The sequence below is a fragment of the Mustelus asterias genome, unplaced genomic scaffold (assembly GCF_964213995.1).
Source record: "Mustelus asterias unplaced genomic scaffold, sMusAst1.hap1.1 HAP1_SCAFFOLD_122, whole genome shotgun sequence".
In the NCBI taxonomy this organism is placed as follows: Eukaryota; Metazoa; Chordata; class Chondrichthyes; order Carcharhiniformes; family Triakidae; genus Mustelus; species Mustelus asterias.
The window spans coordinates 498316-515835 of NW_027590160.1; the positions used below are offsets into that span (position 1 = coordinate 498316).

General features: G+C 44.4%; 1 protein-coding gene across 1 annotated transcript in view; it reads left to right on the forward strand.

The window, feature by feature from the left end:
- Window positions 1-1073: 1073 nt before the first annotated feature.
- LOC144484666 (uncharacterized) overlaps window positions 1074-17520 on the forward strand; it is an 81394-nt gene continuing 64947 nt past the window's right edge. Inside the window, exon 1 of the mRNA XM_078203130.1 lies at window positions 1074-2315. Coding sequence (XP_078059256.1) covers window positions 1149-2315 — 1167 coding nt within the window. The 5' untranslated portion in view covers window positions 1074-1148. The remainder of the gene's footprint in view (window positions 2316-17520) is intronic.

The following is a 17520-nucleotide window of genomic DNA, read 5'->3' on the forward strand; positions in this document are numbered from 1 at the left end:
ATAGCCACATGAACGGAGTGGGAATGGAGGGATACAAAAGAATGGTCTAGTTTGGACCAGGGAGCGGCGTGGGCTTGGAGGGCTGAAGGGCCTGTTCCTGTGCTGCATTGTTCTTTGTTCTTTGGGGACAAGTGAATCACTCTGACTATAAAAAGTGTAAGAAAATACTGAAGAGGGAAATCAGGAGGACAAAAAGAGGGTCTGATATGGATCTGGCAGGTAAGATTAAAGAAAATTCCAAGAGGTTCTATAGCTATATTAAGAGTAAAAGGGTGGCGAGAGAGAGAATAGATCCCCTTAAAAATCAGTATGGCCATCTGTGTGGGTAGCCGCAGGAGATGGGTGAGATTTTTAATGAATACTTCACCTCTGTGTTTACTGCGGAGAGCACCATGGGTGCGAAAGAAATAAGGGAAACAAGTGGTGATGTCTTGGGCACACGCATGTTACTTGGGAGGAGGTATCTGCAGCCTTATAAAAGCAAATTACTGCGGATGCTGGAATCTGAAACCAAGAGAGAAAATGCTGGAAAATCTCAGCAGGTCTGGCAGCATCTGTAAGGAGAGAAAAGAGCTGATGTTTCTTGTCTAGATGACCCTTTGTCAAAGCTCTGAAACATCAGTTCTTTTCTCTCCATGCAGATGCTGCCAGACCTGCTGAGAATGGGGAGAGAGTGTGTGGGGTGGAGATTTACAGCTTTTGGGGAATGAGAGAGGAAAGAATGTTCCATAGAAATTGTCTGTTCTGAATTTCTATCCTGTACTGACACTGATGACTTTTGGAAACTCATTTTCCAGGATATTGAAAGAGGAATCACAGGCTGAAATCTCAAACGTCACGTCAAGACGTGACAGAGTCATATTCCTTGGGAGCTGAATATCATCGGACTTTGAATCCAGAAGGAGAAATGATTGTCCAGTCTGTCGATTTGAAAGGATTTGAAATGTCAGTGTGAGTGAAAAAGCATCAACACACTGCCACACTTGAGTGAGAGTGTTCCACTGCACTGACTAAAGAGCTTTAACCAGTTACACAGCCTGAATAAATATCACACCATTCACAGCGGGTAGAGACTGTAATCTTGTTCTGTGTGTGGACGAAGTTTCAACTAATTGTCCACTCAAGAGACAGGTAAGGACACCTGCACCATGGAGAAACCATGGAAATGTGCAGACTGTGGGAAGGGATACAGATCCCCATCAGAGCTGGAAACTCATCGGCGCAGCCACACTGGGGAGAGACCATTCATCTGCTCTCACTGTCGGGAGGGATTTAATCAGTTATCCCACCTGCAGTCACACCAGCGCGTTCACACTGAGGAGAGGCCATTCACCTGCTCGCAGTGTGGGAAGGGATTCATTCAGTTATCCAGCCTGCAGACACACCAGCAAGTTCACACTGGAGAGAGGCCATTTACCTGCTCTCAGTGTGGGAAGGGATTCACTCGGTCATTCCACCTGCAGAGACACCAGCGAGTTCACACTGGGGAGAGGCCATTCACCTGCTCTCAGTGTGGGAAGAGATTCACTCGGTCATCCCACCTGCAGAGACACCAGCGAGTTCACACTGGGGAGAGGCCATTCACCTGTTTTCAGTGTGGGAAGGGATTCACTCAGTCATCCAACCTGCGGACACACGAACGAGTTCACACTGGGGAGAGACCGTTCACCTGCTCTCAGTGTGGGCAAGAATTCACTCAGTTAGCCGACCTGCAGAGACACCAGCTACGTCACACAGGGGAGAGGCCGTTCACCTGCTCTCAGTGTGGGAAGGGATTCACTCAGTCATCCCACCTGCGGATACACCAGCGAGTTCACACTGGGGAGAAACCATTCACCTGCTCTCAGTGTGGGAAGGGATTCACTCAGTCATCTGACCTGCGGACACACCAGCGAGTTCACACAGGAGAGAGGCCGTTCACCTGCTCTCAGTGTGGGGAGGGATTCACTCGGTCAACCCACCTGCAGACACACCAGCGAGTTCACACTGCGGAGAAACCATTCATCTGCTCTCATTGTGGGAAGGGATTCACAAACTCATCTGACCTGCTGACACACCAGCGAGTTCACACAGGGGAGAGGCCGTTCACCTGCTCTCAGTGTGGGAAGGGATTCACTCGGTCAACCCACCTGCGGACACACCAGCGAGTTCACACTGGGGAGAGGCCATTCACCTGCCCTCAGTGTGGGAAGGGATTCACTCAGTCATCTGACCTGCGGATACACCAGCGAGTTCACACTGGCGAGAGACCATTCACCTGCTCTGTATGTGGGAAGGGATTCAGAGTTTCATCCCACCTGCTGAGACACCAACAAGTTCACGAGTGATTCCAGGGGTTGGATTCTGCTGTTATTGTTTCTGCTCTCAGTTACATCCAGGACTGCATTTTGTTCATTCTCACAGTTGGTCAATGGGGAGGGTCAGAGGGTTTCTTTCTGCTGGACTGGCCGGTCTCAGCCTCCAGTGGGCTGATGCTCTTTGAGTCTTTTTGTGAATACCTGGTTTCAAATGTCACAAGGATCACAGAGTGACAGGGTGTTAGGAGGTTTCGAGATATTTAGTCAGAAGAAAACAGAGGTTGGCAGTGCAAAGGTACATTTCTGAATGGAGGGCTGTGACAAGTGACATTCCTCAGGGATCAGTGCTGGGACTTTTGCTGTTTGTAATATATATAAATGATTTGGAGGAAAATGTAACTGGTTTGATTGGTAAGTTTGTGGACAACACAAAGGTTGGTGGAATTGCAGATAGCGATGGGGTCCGACAGAGGATACAGCAGGATATAGATCAGTTGGAGACTTGGGCGGAGAGACGGCAGATGAAGTTGAATCCAGACAATTGTGAGATAATGATGGGAAATATACAGTAAATGGCAGAACCCTTAAGAGTATTCATAGGCAGAGGGATGTGGGTGTACAGGTACACAGGTCATTAAAAGTGGCAACGCAGGTGGAGAAGGTAGTCAAGAAGGCACACGGCATGCTTGCCTTCATCAGCCGGGACATTGAGTTTAAAAATTGGCAAGTCATGTTGCAACTTTATAGAACCTTAGTTAAACCGCACTTGGAATCTCGTGTTCAATTCTGGTCACCACTGTACCAGAAGGATGTGGAGGCTTTGGAGAGGGTACGGAAAATATGTATCAGGATGTTGCCTGGTATGGAGGGCATTAGCTATGAGGAGAGGTTGAAGAAACTTGGTTGGTTCTCAGTGGAACGAAGGAGGTTGAGGGGGGCGACCTGATAGAAGTCTACAAGATTATGAGGGTCATGGACAGAGTGGATAATCAGAAGCTTTTTCCCAGGGTGGAAGAGTCAGTTACTAGGGGCATAGGTTTAAGGTGCGAGGGGCAAGGTTTAAAGGAGATGTACAAGGCAGGTTTTTTACACAGAGGGTGGTGGGTGCCTGGAACTCGTTGCCGGGGACGGTAGTTGAAGAAGATACGACAGTGACTTTTAAGATGTGTCTTGACAAATATATGAATAGCATAGGAACAGAGGGATATGTTCCCGGAAAGGTCGGGGATTTTAGTTCAGACGGGCAGCATGGTTGCTGCAGGCTTGGAGGGCCAAAGGGCTTGTTTCTGTGCTGTAATTTTCTTTGTTCTTCATTCTGTTTGGAACACCCCAATTTCCTTTTTAATTGTTTATTGTCTCTACTTCCTCCACCCTCGTAGGCAGCGAGTTTCAGGTCATTACCATTCGCTGCATCAGAATATTCTTCCTCACATCTCCCCCACTACCCCCACCCCCGGCCCGGTCCCCTTGCATCTTTGACCCAAAACAAGAAATCTGTGTCCCCCCTCGTCCTTGTCCCTTCAGCTAATGGGAACAGCTTTTCTTTGTCCACCTTATCTAAACCTGTCAGAATCTTGTCCACTTCTATCAAATCTCCCCTCAACCTCCTTTGCTCCAAGGAGAACAACCCCAGCCTGACATTGACAATAAAGAACAAACTAACAGAATATGTTACTGTCTGAAATCAAATGGGAATGTTTAATTTCTGTTTTAAAGATATTGTGGATATATTGTCCTGGACAATAAAGGAATTGGAATAACTCACCTTGGGTGTGGTTGAATGGAATATATCAATCTGATATCCACCAACAGTCCAGTGAAAGTCTGAAAAATGTACAAAGAACAATACAGCACAGGAACAGGCCCTTCGGCCCTCCAAGCCTGCACTGATCACGTCTTCCTAACTGGACCATCCGTTTGTATCCCTCTATTCCCAGTCTGTTCATGTGGCTATCTCAATAAGTCTTAAATGATCCTAGCGTGTCTGCCTCAACCACCTTGCTTGGTAGTGCATTCCAGGCCCCCACCACCCTCTGTGTAAAATACGTCCCCCGCATATCTGTATTGAACCTTGCCCCCCTTACTTTGAACTTGTGACCCCTTGTGTTTGTCATTTCTGACCTGGGAAAAAGCTTCCAACTGTTCACCCTATCTATGCCCTTCATAATTTTATAAACTTCTATAAGGTCGCCCCCTCAACTTCCGTCTTTCCAGGGAGAACAACCCTAGTTTACTCAATCTCTCCTCATAGCTAATACCCTCCATATTTGGCAACATCCTGGTAAACCTTTTCTGCACTCTCTCCAAAGCCTCCACATCCTTCTGGTAGTGCGGCGACCAGAACTGGACACAGTATTCCAAATGTGGCCTAACCAACGTTCTATGTAACTGCAACATCATATGCCAACTTTTATACTCTATGCCCCATCCAATAAAAGCAAGCATGCCATATGCCTTCTTCGCCCCCCCTTTCCACCTGTGTTGCCACCTTTATGGTTCTGTGGACTTGCGCACCCAGATCCCTCTGCGTGTCTCTGCTCCTGATGGTTCTGCCATTTATTGTATAGCTCCCCCCTGCATTAGATCTACCAAAATGCATCACTTCGCATTCATCTGGAACTCCCACCTACCTGATGAAGGGGCAGCCTGTCCCGAAAGCGAGTGGCTTTTGCTACCAATTAAACCTGTTGGACTTTAACCTGGTGTTGTTAGACTTCTTACTGTGTTTCCCCCAGTCCAACACCGGCATCTCCACATCTTAAATTCCATCTGCCATTTCTCTGCCCAATTTTCCAGCCTATCTATATCCTGCTGTATTCTCTGACAGTGTTCATCACTATCCGCAACTCCAGCAATCTTTGTGTCGTCCGCAGACTTGCTAATCAGCCCAGCGACATCTTCCAAATCATTTATATATATCACAACAGCAGAGGTCCCGGTACAGAGCCCTGCGGAACACCTGAGTCATGATGTGGAGATGCCGGTGTTGGACTGGGGTAAACACAGTAAGAAGTTTAACAACACCAGGTTAAAGTCCAACAGGTTTATTTGGTAGCAAATGCCATTAGCTTTCGGAGCGCTGCTCCTTTCGACCACCTGCTCCATCTGACGAAGGAGCAGCGAACAAAGAACAATACAGCACAGGAACAGGCCCTTCGGCCCTCCAAGCCCACGCCGCTCCCTGGTCCAAACTAGACCATTCTTTTGTATCCCTCCATTCCCACTCCGTTCATGTGGCTATCTAGATAAGTCTAAACGTTCCCCGTGTGTCCGCCTCCACCACCTTGCCCGGCAGCGCATTCCAGGCCCCCACCACCCTCTGTGTAAAATATGTCCCTCTGATATCCGTGTTAAACCTCCCCCTCCTCACCTTGAACCTATGACCCCTCGTGAACGTCACCACCGATCTGGGAAAAAGCTTCCCACCGTTCACCCTATCTATGCCTTTCATAATTTTATACACCTCTATTAGGTCACCCCTCATCCTCCGTCTTTCCAGTGAGAACAACCCCAGTTTACCCAATCTCTCCTCATAACTAAGCCCTTCCATACCAGGCAACATCCTGGTAAACCTCCTCTGCACTCTCTCTAAAGCCTCCACGTCCTTCTGGTAGTGTGGCGACCAGAACTGGGCGCAGTATTCCAATGCAGCCGAACCAACTTTCTATACAACCGCAACATCAGACCCCAACTTTTATACTCTATGCCCCGTCCTATAAAGGCAAGCATGCCATATGCCTTATTCACTACCTTCTCCACCTGTGACGTCACCTTCAAGGATCTGTGGACTTGCACACCCAGGTCCCTCTGCGTATCTACACCGTTTATGGTTCTGCCATTTATCGTATTGCTCCCCCCTACGTTAGTTCTACCAAAATGCATCACTTCGCATTTATCAGGATTGAACTCCATCTGCCATTTCTTTGCCCAAATTTCCAGCCTATCTATATCCTTCTGTAGCCTCTGACAATGTTCCTCACTGTCTGCGCTCCGAAAGCGAATGGCATTTGCTACCAAATCAACCTGTTGGACTTTAACCTGGTGTTGTTAAAACTCTTACTGTGAACACCCTAGTCACAGACCTCCAATCAGAAAAAGCCCCCTCCACTGCTACCCTCTGTCTTCTGTGGCGAAGCCAGTTCTGTACCCATCTAGCTAGTTCACCTTTGATCCCGTGAGATTTAACCTTTTGCACCAGCCTGCCATGAGGGACCTTGTCAAATGCTTTACTAAAATCCATGTAGACGACATCCACGGCCCTTCCCTCGTCAATAATTTTTGTTACCTCCTCAAAAAACTCAACCAAATTTCCCTCGTACAAAACCATGTTGTCTATCGCTAATGAGATTATTCAGTTCTAAATGTGTATAGATCCTATCTCTAAGAATCTTCTCCAACAATTTCCCTACCACGGACGTCAAGCTCACTGGCCTATAATTGCCCGGGTTATCCTTGCTACCCTTCTTAAATAACGGGATCACATTTGCTATCCTCCAATCCTCTGGGACCTCACCTGTGTCCAATGAAGAAACAAAGATTTCTGTCAGAGGCCCAGCAATTTCATCTCTTGTCTCTCTCAGTAACTGGAAGTCCCTTCTTCACAGCACTGTGGGTGTACGTACACCTTAGGCATTGCAGCAGTTCAAGAAGGCACCCTTGGGGTTGACCATGGCCAAGGCAGCGACATACAGCCACATATTCTGTTATAATTGAAGGACTGCAGATTGAATGTGAGGCATTGTGGGACTGGAGTATCTTGACCATATTCCTGTGACTGCCCGGAAACTCATGTGTCTATTTTAGTTTATAATTGAGGATTTCTGGGAATAAGTTAAATGCGGAAATATTAAGTATAGCCTGGAGGAATTTGGAATAACTGAGAATTTTATCCCCAGATAAAGAACAAAGATTTTGCTGGTGTTTGGGTGTAACGTGTTTGGGATTTTAAATCAACAAAGATGTTGCCTCTAAAATCAGTCCTTGGAAGTTGGCTTAAAAAAGGTTAAGTTATAATGAAGAATCTTGTATCTTATTTTAATCAAGGAGTTGTGAGCTTGTAGTGCTCTGTCGCTTTAAGAAGCTATAGCTGCGAGAGAGAATGCTGAGGATTCATTGTTTGAAATTTACGAGCTGTGAGAATCTGTGTGTTTTGTCTGTTTTATGTGGATGTTTGTAGATGTGTTTTATCATTGTTTTGGGCTACATTTGTTAAGGTTTATCTTTCTGGAGAATTAACCTTACCTTGAGTCTTTAATTGAAGGCATTTTTGGGAGTTTAAAAACAGGATCACAAGAACGCTTAAGTAATTAATTTTGGTTATTGTTGTTGTAAAGCACATGCTAAGTTTCTCTGTTTGTGCGTGGATGATATTTGTGGGTTGAACGCTTCAAGCTTTGAGGTTTTCTGTCTGTGATTTAAATCAAACAGATTTTTAAAAAAGGAAGTGTGATGAATAAAACTTTTGTTGTTCAGAAGTTATGAACCTGGAGCCATATTTACTGTCCAGAGACAGGATTCCAGGATATTTTACTAAACATGTGGGAATTTTAATCCGGATACAATTCACCCATGTGAGAATGAGAGTTTTAATTTGTAATGGTTATTTAAAATTTAACACATGTGAAATGATTCTGACCAATCCTGTGTTGGATTGATCTTGGGTTAAACTTCCTGTCAGGTCCAAAGATTTATTCCTGACGCAAGTAACACAAAGAAAAGGAAAATTCTGGAATTGGATACTGAAGAAAAGAGTTTACAAAGAGAGATTATGAAATAGAAATGTTCCCAGATCATGTGGTCATTAGATTAAAACAAAGGAAGAGTGCTGACGTCCATGAGAACTTTTAATCCACCCCATTTCTAACTAAGGGAGTCTAAGTACAAAGAAAGCCCAAGAAAGACCCCCCCAAGGGGGGTCTGGAAAGCATCATGATGGGGGCACCTGTCCATGAGATGATCACAAAGCCCCATAATGCCCAGATACTAATTTTATTGAACCTATGATGTATGTAATCTATCACCATTCTGATTGGATTGTGTCCAGCCGGGATGGGCTGAGTAACTGGATAAGAATTGATGATATTCTGTGTTGGGTGGAGTTGCACATGGTCAGCCCCTGTGGCTTCTCCCCACTGGCATAACTCAATAAACTGTTTGTCGATTGAATCAGGCACAACACACTGGGAAGAGATACAAAGTGCCCTCTCCACTGGAAGCTCATCGGCACAGCCACACTGGGGAGAGGCCGTTCACCTGCTGGGTCTGTGCGAAGGGATTCACTGATTCATCCACTCTGCAGAGACACCAGCAAGTTCACACTGGTGAGAGTGCATTCACCTGCTGTCAGTGTTGGAAGGGATTTACTCGGATATCAAACCTGCAGACACACCAGTGAGATCACACAGGGGAGAGACCATACAGCTGCTTTCAGTGTGGGAAGGGATTTACTCGGATATGAAGCCTGCAGACACACCAGTGAGATCACACTGGGGAGAGACCATACAGCTGCTTTCAGTGTGGGAAGGGATTCAGTAAGTCATCCAACCGACAGAAACACCAGCGAGTTCACACTGGGGAGAGGCCATTCACCTGTTCTCAGTGTGGGAAGGGACTTTGTAATTCATCCACCCTGCTGAGACACCAGCGAGTTCACAAGTGAATATGGGCATTAGAGTCTGCTGTTATTGTTTCTGCTCTCAATTACATCCAGGACTGCATTTTGTTCATTCTCACAGTTGGTCAATGGGGAGGGTCGGGGGGTTTCTTTCTGCTGGACTGGCCGGTCTCATGACTTTGCCTCCAGTGGGCTGATGCTCTTTGAGTCTTGTTGCAAATACCTGATTTCAAATTTCACAAGAATGACAGAGTGACCGGGTGTGAGGAAGTTCAGAGATATTTAGTCAGCATTTATTTTTGAAACGCCCCAAATGCCCATCCAATTTCCTTTGTAATTGTTTATTGTCTCCACTTCCTCCACCCTCGCAGGCAGCGAGTTCCAGGTCATTACCATTCGCTGCATCAAAATAATCCCATCATAATCACACCTCCCCCAATTATCAACCTTGCCCTGCCGTATGGCCCTATCCCTCTCCATTGCAATAATGAAAGACACCGAATTGTGGTCACTATCTCCAAAGTGCTCTCCCACAAACAAACCGAACACTTGGTACTGGGTAATGAAACGGGCCAAGTCCAATGTGGCCCCACCTCTTGTCGGCCTATCCACATATTGTGTCAGGAAACCCTCCTGCACACACTGTACAAAAACTGCCCCATCTGAACAATTTGACCTATAAAAGGTTCCAATCAATATTTGGAAAGTTAAAGTCACCCATGACAACTACCTTGTGACTTCCACACCTATCCATAATCTGCTTTGCAATTTCTTCCTCCACATCTCTATTACTATTTGGGGGCCGATAGAGAACTCCGAACAACGTGACCGCTCCTTTCCTATTTCTAACTTCAGCCCATATTACCTCAGTAGGCAGATTCCCCTCGAACTGCCTTTCTGCAGATGTTAAACTATCCTTGATTAACAATGCTACTCCTCCACCTCTTTTACCACCTTCCCTACTCTTACTGAAACATCTATCCCCCGGAACTTCCAACAACCATTCCTGTCCCTGTTCTAACCATGTCTCCGTAATGGCCACAACATCGTAGTCCCAAGTACCAATCCACACTCCAAGTTCACCTGCCTTATTCCAGATGCTCCTTGCATTGAAGTAGACACACTTCAACCCACCTTCCTGTCTGCCGGTACACTCCTGCGACCTTGATACCCTCCTCAGTACCTCACAACACTCAACACTGGCTCCTGGACTACAGCTTGTTTTCCCATTCCCATTTCAAAGTTTATTTTTAGAAAGGTAAAATTATGAATAACACTGATGACTTTCACTCACTCAATTGGGTGACCACCCCAAGTAGAAATGTGAATCTTCCTTGGGGTCCTGAACCAAAGGTAATTTCCCAAAATCCTGCCCCAGGGGCACTCAGTACCTCCACAACTAGAGTCCAACCTGCAAAGCCCAAGATCACTCACAAATCCCACTGAGCATTCTGACACAGCTCTCAGCTACAATACAGGTATAAATGTTATACTGTTAGTCAGAGCACAGAACATTGTTCAAAAATTCCTATCTTGCCTATGTAGGTTTATAATTAAAACTTCACCCAAAGACTTGTCTGTAATCTAGAAACTGTTTGTTCCTCAAACAAGTAAACAACCTTGCTGATATTAGAACCTTGATGTGGAGCATTTGATTAACATGTGATTTTACTCTAATGCAGGGGTGTTACATCTATCACCCCTTTTACTCAATCTATTCATTCACTCTGGCATTTTCCCCCTTTTCCTCATTGGCTTAGCCCAAGGTAGCCAACTTCCATTCCCTTTACAATCTCCTTCTCACAACTAATTTTTAGATATATTTGAAGTGGTATAATTGGATATAAAAGCAGTGATAACATATAATTGCTGTATAAATTGCATAGATTCAAAAAGATTCTCAAGCTGTCCCTTAACCTGCTCCATCTTGTAATAATTCTTATTCAGTATTATTTCTCCCTCGCCTTTATTTGTCCCAGTCCAAAATTCCATTTACTTTAATTTGTTCTTACAGTCAGTTTCTCTGGAGTTTGTGTCAGTGCCTTGATCATTTCAAAATGATTTCTTACTCTTCAGGTCATATTAACCATTTCATGTCACGCTGTTAGTCAAGCAGCTGAGAAAGTCCCATTTGAATCATAGAATCATTACAGTGCAGAAGGAGGCCATTTGGCCCATCGTGTCTGCACCGACCACAATCCCATCCAGGCCCTATCCCCAAAACCCCATTTATTTACCCTGCTAGTCCGCCTGACGCTAAGAAGCAATTTACGATGGCCAATCAACCTAACCTGCATGTCTTTGGAGTGTGGGAGGAAACCGGAGCACCTGGAGGAAACCCACGCAGATACGGAGAGATTGTGCAAACTCCACACAGACAGTGACCCGAGGCCAGAATTGAACCCGGGTCCTTGGGCGCTATGACGAAGCACTGCTAACCATTGTGCCACCGTGCCACACTTCATTCTTCAATACAGCTGCACTGTGCACTCTCGCATATTAGTTCATTCACAACTTACAAACCAATTCTGCAATCTCACATCAGTGTTCCAATTCCTTCTTTAATTCTCTGTTGGAGTCTCACATTCATAAGCCATCTTCACACATTTCCCTCCATGTTAAATGTTGTCTCTCATGTTGTTGTTATTAACCAGACATGTACTTTGTCTTGCTTGTTGTTATCTCTCTGTCCTCTCCCACAAATCCTTGTTGTGTATTTGTGAAAGGTTTATCAGGTCTATAGCGATGGTGCTGGGTATTTTACCAATCATCATCCTGAATTCCACTCTCAAAGGATGCACCATCCAATAATTCTGCTGGAAACTTCAAAAGAAAGTCAAAAGCCGGGGTCAAAGGGGTTTTCCATCTCAACGTATTTGCTTATTTCCCCCTGTACAATCCCAACGTCTCAGATGGCGGCCAGATTATAAAATTCAGTTCTCTCAAATAGTTCATGGACAAAGAAACAAACAAGGGGTGGCACGGTGGCTTGCACTGCTGCCTCACAGCACCAGGGATCTGGGTTTGATTCCCGGCTTGGGTCACTGTCTGTGCGGAGTTTGCACATTTTCCCCGTGTCTGCGTGGGTTTCCTCCGGGTACTCCGGTTTCCTCCCACAGACTGAAAGACGTGCTGGTTAGGAGCATTGTCCCAAACAGGCGCCGGAATGTGGTGACTCGGGGAATTTCACAGTGACGTCATTGCAATAAGCCTTACTTGTGACACTAATAAATAAACTTTAAATATCTCCAAGAAAAAGCTGTCACCTCATTTACCTCGTCTATACTTCCCCTTTACCAGAATGTTCCATACCCGAATGTATGCATTCCTTTAAACTGCACTTTCCGGAGTTCTGGAGAATCTTTTAAAACATGAAATATACTCATAATATCTTTAAAAAGAAACCGAACATTTCACAGTAACTTCATTGCAGTGTTAATGCAAGTCTAGTTGTGACACTAATAAATAAACTTTAAAAACTTTAAGAATATTTGAAGTCAAAGTTTATTCATTAGTCACAAGTAGGCTTACATTCACACTGCAATGAAGTTACTGCGAAAATCCCTTAGTCGCCACACTCCGGCGCCTGCTCTGGCACACTGCGGGAGAATTTAGCCTAGCCAATGCACCTAACTAGCACGTCTTTTTGACTGTGGGAGGAAACTGGAGCCCCCGGAGGAAATCCACGCAGACACAGGGAGAACGTGCAGACTCCGCCCAGACAGTGACCCAAGTCAGGAATCGAACCGGGTCCCTGGCCTATTTGCTACCAAATAAACCTGTTGGACTTTAACCTGGTGTTGTGAGACTTCTTACTGTGAGACAGCCATGAGAACCATTGTGCCACAGTGCTGCCCCAAATTTGTGTTTGATTCCAGGCATTATCAACTTTGTTCTTTCCCTTAAACAACAGGTGATTTCCATTTTCAATGCTTGAAATAGCAACTCACATCAGATGTTTATCAATTCCAGTATCCTAAGCAGGCTTGGTGGTTTTCTGAAAAGTAAAGTCTTTTATTCTCTGCTTTAATTCTCAAAACTGTTGACTTCACTCAGAGCTGGAAACCATCATCACCTGTTTAAAAAACACAAACAATCCATCTGGCTCTGGCCAAGATCTCAGTGAGTTAATATGTCCAAGTATAGGTTACATTAAAAAACAAAGGCTGTGTGGAGATTTATAACAATCAACTGTCTGCTGAAAGTGTTAACTTCTCTGTGGAACCGAGAGAGGCGGGGAGTGGGCAGAGGAAACTTGGCAATTGCATCAACTTACATAATTTAAAAAACTTCTCTCGTGTTATTTTCTTCAATTTTGTTCCAATTTCATCTCTTTTATCTATCCTTTTTTGAACACCAATTTCAACTTTCAATATTTTCCACTTAATCAAAGTTGAAAGAAATACTTTGTGAAATATGTTGTTAACCGAATCTCAACAATTTTAACTCAGATGTTTTGGAAAGTTGGAACTGGTTTGCTGCCAAACTGCAGCCTGATCTTTGTGTTTTGGGAGCAAATTGGCCTTCACAATTCCAACCTTGAACAACTTAATTTCAAACCCAAATACATTCCTTTCACATTTTAGTACAGTCTGAATTTATTTCAAACAGAAACACACGGCAGTTCAAATTAAATTAATTTTTATTCCCTTTCCAAACTAATTCTTCGAATCTGTGATGCTTTCAAACAACACCCTGCTTCAACAATTATGACTCAAATGTACAGCATTCCTTCAACTGGGCAAACCAACTTGGAGTAAGCGTTGTGGATCATGATGGTGCAGAAGCCATGGCTAACCTCACACACCTGCATTCCCTTATCACACAGGAGAGGCAGAGGAGAGGGAGGAGTGCTTTCAGTGATTCTTTTTTGGAGAAAACAACTACATCTGCTCGCTGGTGACTGATTTGTGTCTCAGGTTGTTTGATGTTAGCTAAACACAGGGAGTGGTCTGCTTCAGGGGAGGTGTCACTTTGTGGCTGAATTAACTTCCTCAAAGTCCCCACGGCATTTTCTAACCCTTCACGTGATTTGATATTTTCTGACTGTAAATCAACATCTTGTTCCAGAGTTTGGCCGAACAGCAGTAGATTTTTCTGAGCTCCACTCACCCTATCATCTGCCCCCTGTTCCCAATGTAACTGATTGTCCAGGTCAGACGTGCTCTCCTGCCAGCAATCAGCTCCATTCTGCAGCTTATCCACCAGTTCCCTCAACTCTTTATATTTTGTACTCAGCTGTGAGGCACAGGTTTCCAATGTAACTGGAAATTAATTTATTCTGGACTTTTTCCAACTCGCTATTTCCTTTCTGAATCTCTTTAGAAAACCTATCAAGGACCCGCTCGTAATCTCCGTCACATTCTTCTCCACCTCCCAGGGTATCTTTTGCTCCTGATGCCCTTGACTCCGTTGTCAAACTGTCAGTCACATTGTAGCAGATGCCAAAGCCATTGTTGTATTTGTTTTTTTGAGGCAGCAGTGCTCACCACTGTGCCACTGGGTGGAATGCTGGCCCAGTGGAGAGATACATAGAAACTAGAAGCAGGAGTAGGCCATTCGGCCCCTTGAGCCTGCTCCACCATTCATCTTGATCATGGCTGATCATTGAATTCAATTTCCTGATTCGCCCCTTCCTTCCATATCCCTTGATCCCTTTAGCCCCAAGAGTATATCTCATATCTTCTTGAAATCAGGCAATGTTTTGGCCTCAACTATCGGGTGACATGGTGGCACAGTGGTTAGCACTGCTACCTCACAGCGTCAGGCATTTAATTCCAGCCTTGGGTGAGTGTCTGTGTGGAGTTTGCATGTTCTCCCTGTGTCTGCGTGGGCTTCCTCCGGGTGCTCCAGTTTCCACCCACAGACCAAAGATGCCCAGATTCAGTGGATTTGCAATGTTGAATTCCCTCTTCGTCTCCCAAGCTGTGTGGGTTAGATAGGTTAGCCATGGTAAATGTGTGAGATTACAGGGATAGGGCAGGGGAAAGGGCCTGGTGCTCTGTTAGAGAGATGCTGCAGACTCGATGGTCCGAATGGTCCCTTCTGTACTGGAGGGATTCTATGATTCAATGAACACAGGAATGGTCTGAATCATTTCACATGTCCCAAATTTTAAATCACCATTACAATTAAAACTCTCTCATACTCACATGTGTGAGTTTGAATCCGGATTAAAATTCCCACAAGTTTAGCAAAGTATCCTGGAATCATGTCTCTGGCCAGTAAATGTGGCTCCAGGTTCACAACTTTTGTGAAAAAAAGCTTTATTAATTACACGTCCTTTATTTAAATCTGTTTGATTTAAATCACAGACAGAAAACCTGAAAGCTTGAAGCATTCAACCCACAAATATCATCCATACACAAGCAGAGAAACTTAGCATGTGCTTTACAACAATAACTGAAATTAATTCCTGAAGCGTTCTTGTGGTTCTGTTTCTAAACTTCGAGAAATGCCTTTAATTAAAGACTCAAGGTAAGGTTAATTCCCCAGAAAGATAAACCTTAACAAATGTAGCCCAAAACAATGATAAAACATATCTACAAACATCCACATAAAACAAATGAAACATGCAGGTTCTCACAGCTCGTAAATTTCAAACAATGAATCCTCAGCATTCTCTCTCGCAGCTATAGCTTCTTAAAGCGACAGAGCACCACAAACGTTTCACAATATACATTAATGATTTGGAAGGTGGAACTGAAGACACTGTTGCTAAGTTTGCAGGTGATACAAAGATATGTAGAGGGACAGGTAGTATTGAGGGAGCAGGGGGGCTGCAGAAGGACTTTGATGGGCTAGGAGAGTGGGCAAAGAAGTGGCAGATGGAATACAATGTGGAAAAGTGTGAGGTTATGCACTTGGGTAGGAGGAATGGAGGCATCGACTATTTTCTAAATGGGGAAATGCTTCGGAAATCAGAAGCACAAAGGGACTTGGGAGTCATTGTTCAAGATTCTCTTAAGGCTAACGTGCAGGTTTAGTTGGCAGTTAGGAAGGCAAATGCAATGTTAGCATTCATGTCAAGAGGGCTAGAATACAACAGCAGCGATGTACTTCTGAGGCTGTATAAGGCTCTGGTCAGACCCCATTTGGAGTATTGTGAGCAGTTTTGAGCCCCACATCTAAGGAACGATATGCTGGTCTTGGAAAGGGTCTGGAGGAGGTTCACAAGAATGATTTCTGGAATGAAGAGCTTGTCGTATGAAGAATGGTTGAGGACTCTGGGTCTGTACTCATTGGAGTTTAGAAGGATGAGTGGGGATCTTATTGAAACTTAGTCGGAAAAACTAGAACTAGAGGGCACAACCTGAGGCTAAAGGGATGATCCTTTCAAACAGAGATGAGGAGGAATTTCTTCAGCCAGAGAGTGGTGAATCTGTGGAACTCTTTGCCGCAGAAGGCTGTGAAGGTCAGTTCATTGAGTGTCTGTAAGACAGAGATAGATAGGTTCTTGATTAATAAGGGGATCAGGGGTTATGGGGAAAAGGCAGGAGAATGGGGATGAGAGAAATATCAGCCATGATTGAATCGCGGAGAAGACTCGATGGGCCGAGTGGCCTAATTTTGCTCCTATGTCTTATGGTCTAAGCTCACAACTCCTTGATTAAAATAAGATACAAGAGCCTTAATTCCCCTTCATTATAACTTAAACTTTTTTTAGCCAACTTCCAAAGCCTGATTTTATAGGAAACATCTAGTCTTTGTTGATTTAAAATCCCAAACATGTTGCCAGCTGCAAAATCTTTGTTCTTTATCTGGGGTTGAGGTGACAACACGATAAAATTCTCACAGTTCTTCCAAATTCCTCCAGGCTCTGCTTAAAATTTACACATTTAACTGGTTCCCATAAATCCTCAATCAAAAACTAAAATAGACACATGAGTTTCCAGGTGATTGACAAACAAATGAACTGTCTGCTGAAAGGGTTAACTTTTCTACAGAACCTAGAGAGGTGGGGAGTGAGCAGAAAAAACTTGGCACACAATTACTTCACTTTACATATGATGGGGGTTTTTCTCGGAGGCTAAGTATTGAGCTGAACCCGGCTAATACAAAGATTTGCAAAAGACAGTATACTGGTTAAAGGCATTACTTATTGACCAACACGTGCTGGGAGAAAGGCAGCTGGGCAGTCCAACTACTTTCTAAAGTTACAATACATTGGCCGTGTCGTTATACTATTTTGAAAGTTCATTTCACCCGCCCACTCTGTCACCCTAACTGGATGCTCCAATCGTGTTCGTGCACAATATTTACCTTGGCCAATAACATCCTATCTTCTGGCAGAATGGGAATTCATTGGTCTGTAGAATCTGAAAGTTCCTGCCCACTGTTACTTTGCAACTTTCACTTACATAGGTCCACAGGGTTCAAAGGTTGCTTTCTAACTGACTCTCAGCAACTTCTATTACATAGGTTATATGGTTCAAAATTTCCTTTCCACTGTCTGCTGAGCCATCCCTTATCAGTAAAAAATGAATAAGTCTATACATTCTAGTGTCTGGGAAGCGTTTACTTTTATAACTCATACTGATAAAAACTGTGCTCTGTGGCTTCACTGTTCTGACAGAGTGTGGCCTGTCTCACACAGCTTTTATCCCATTA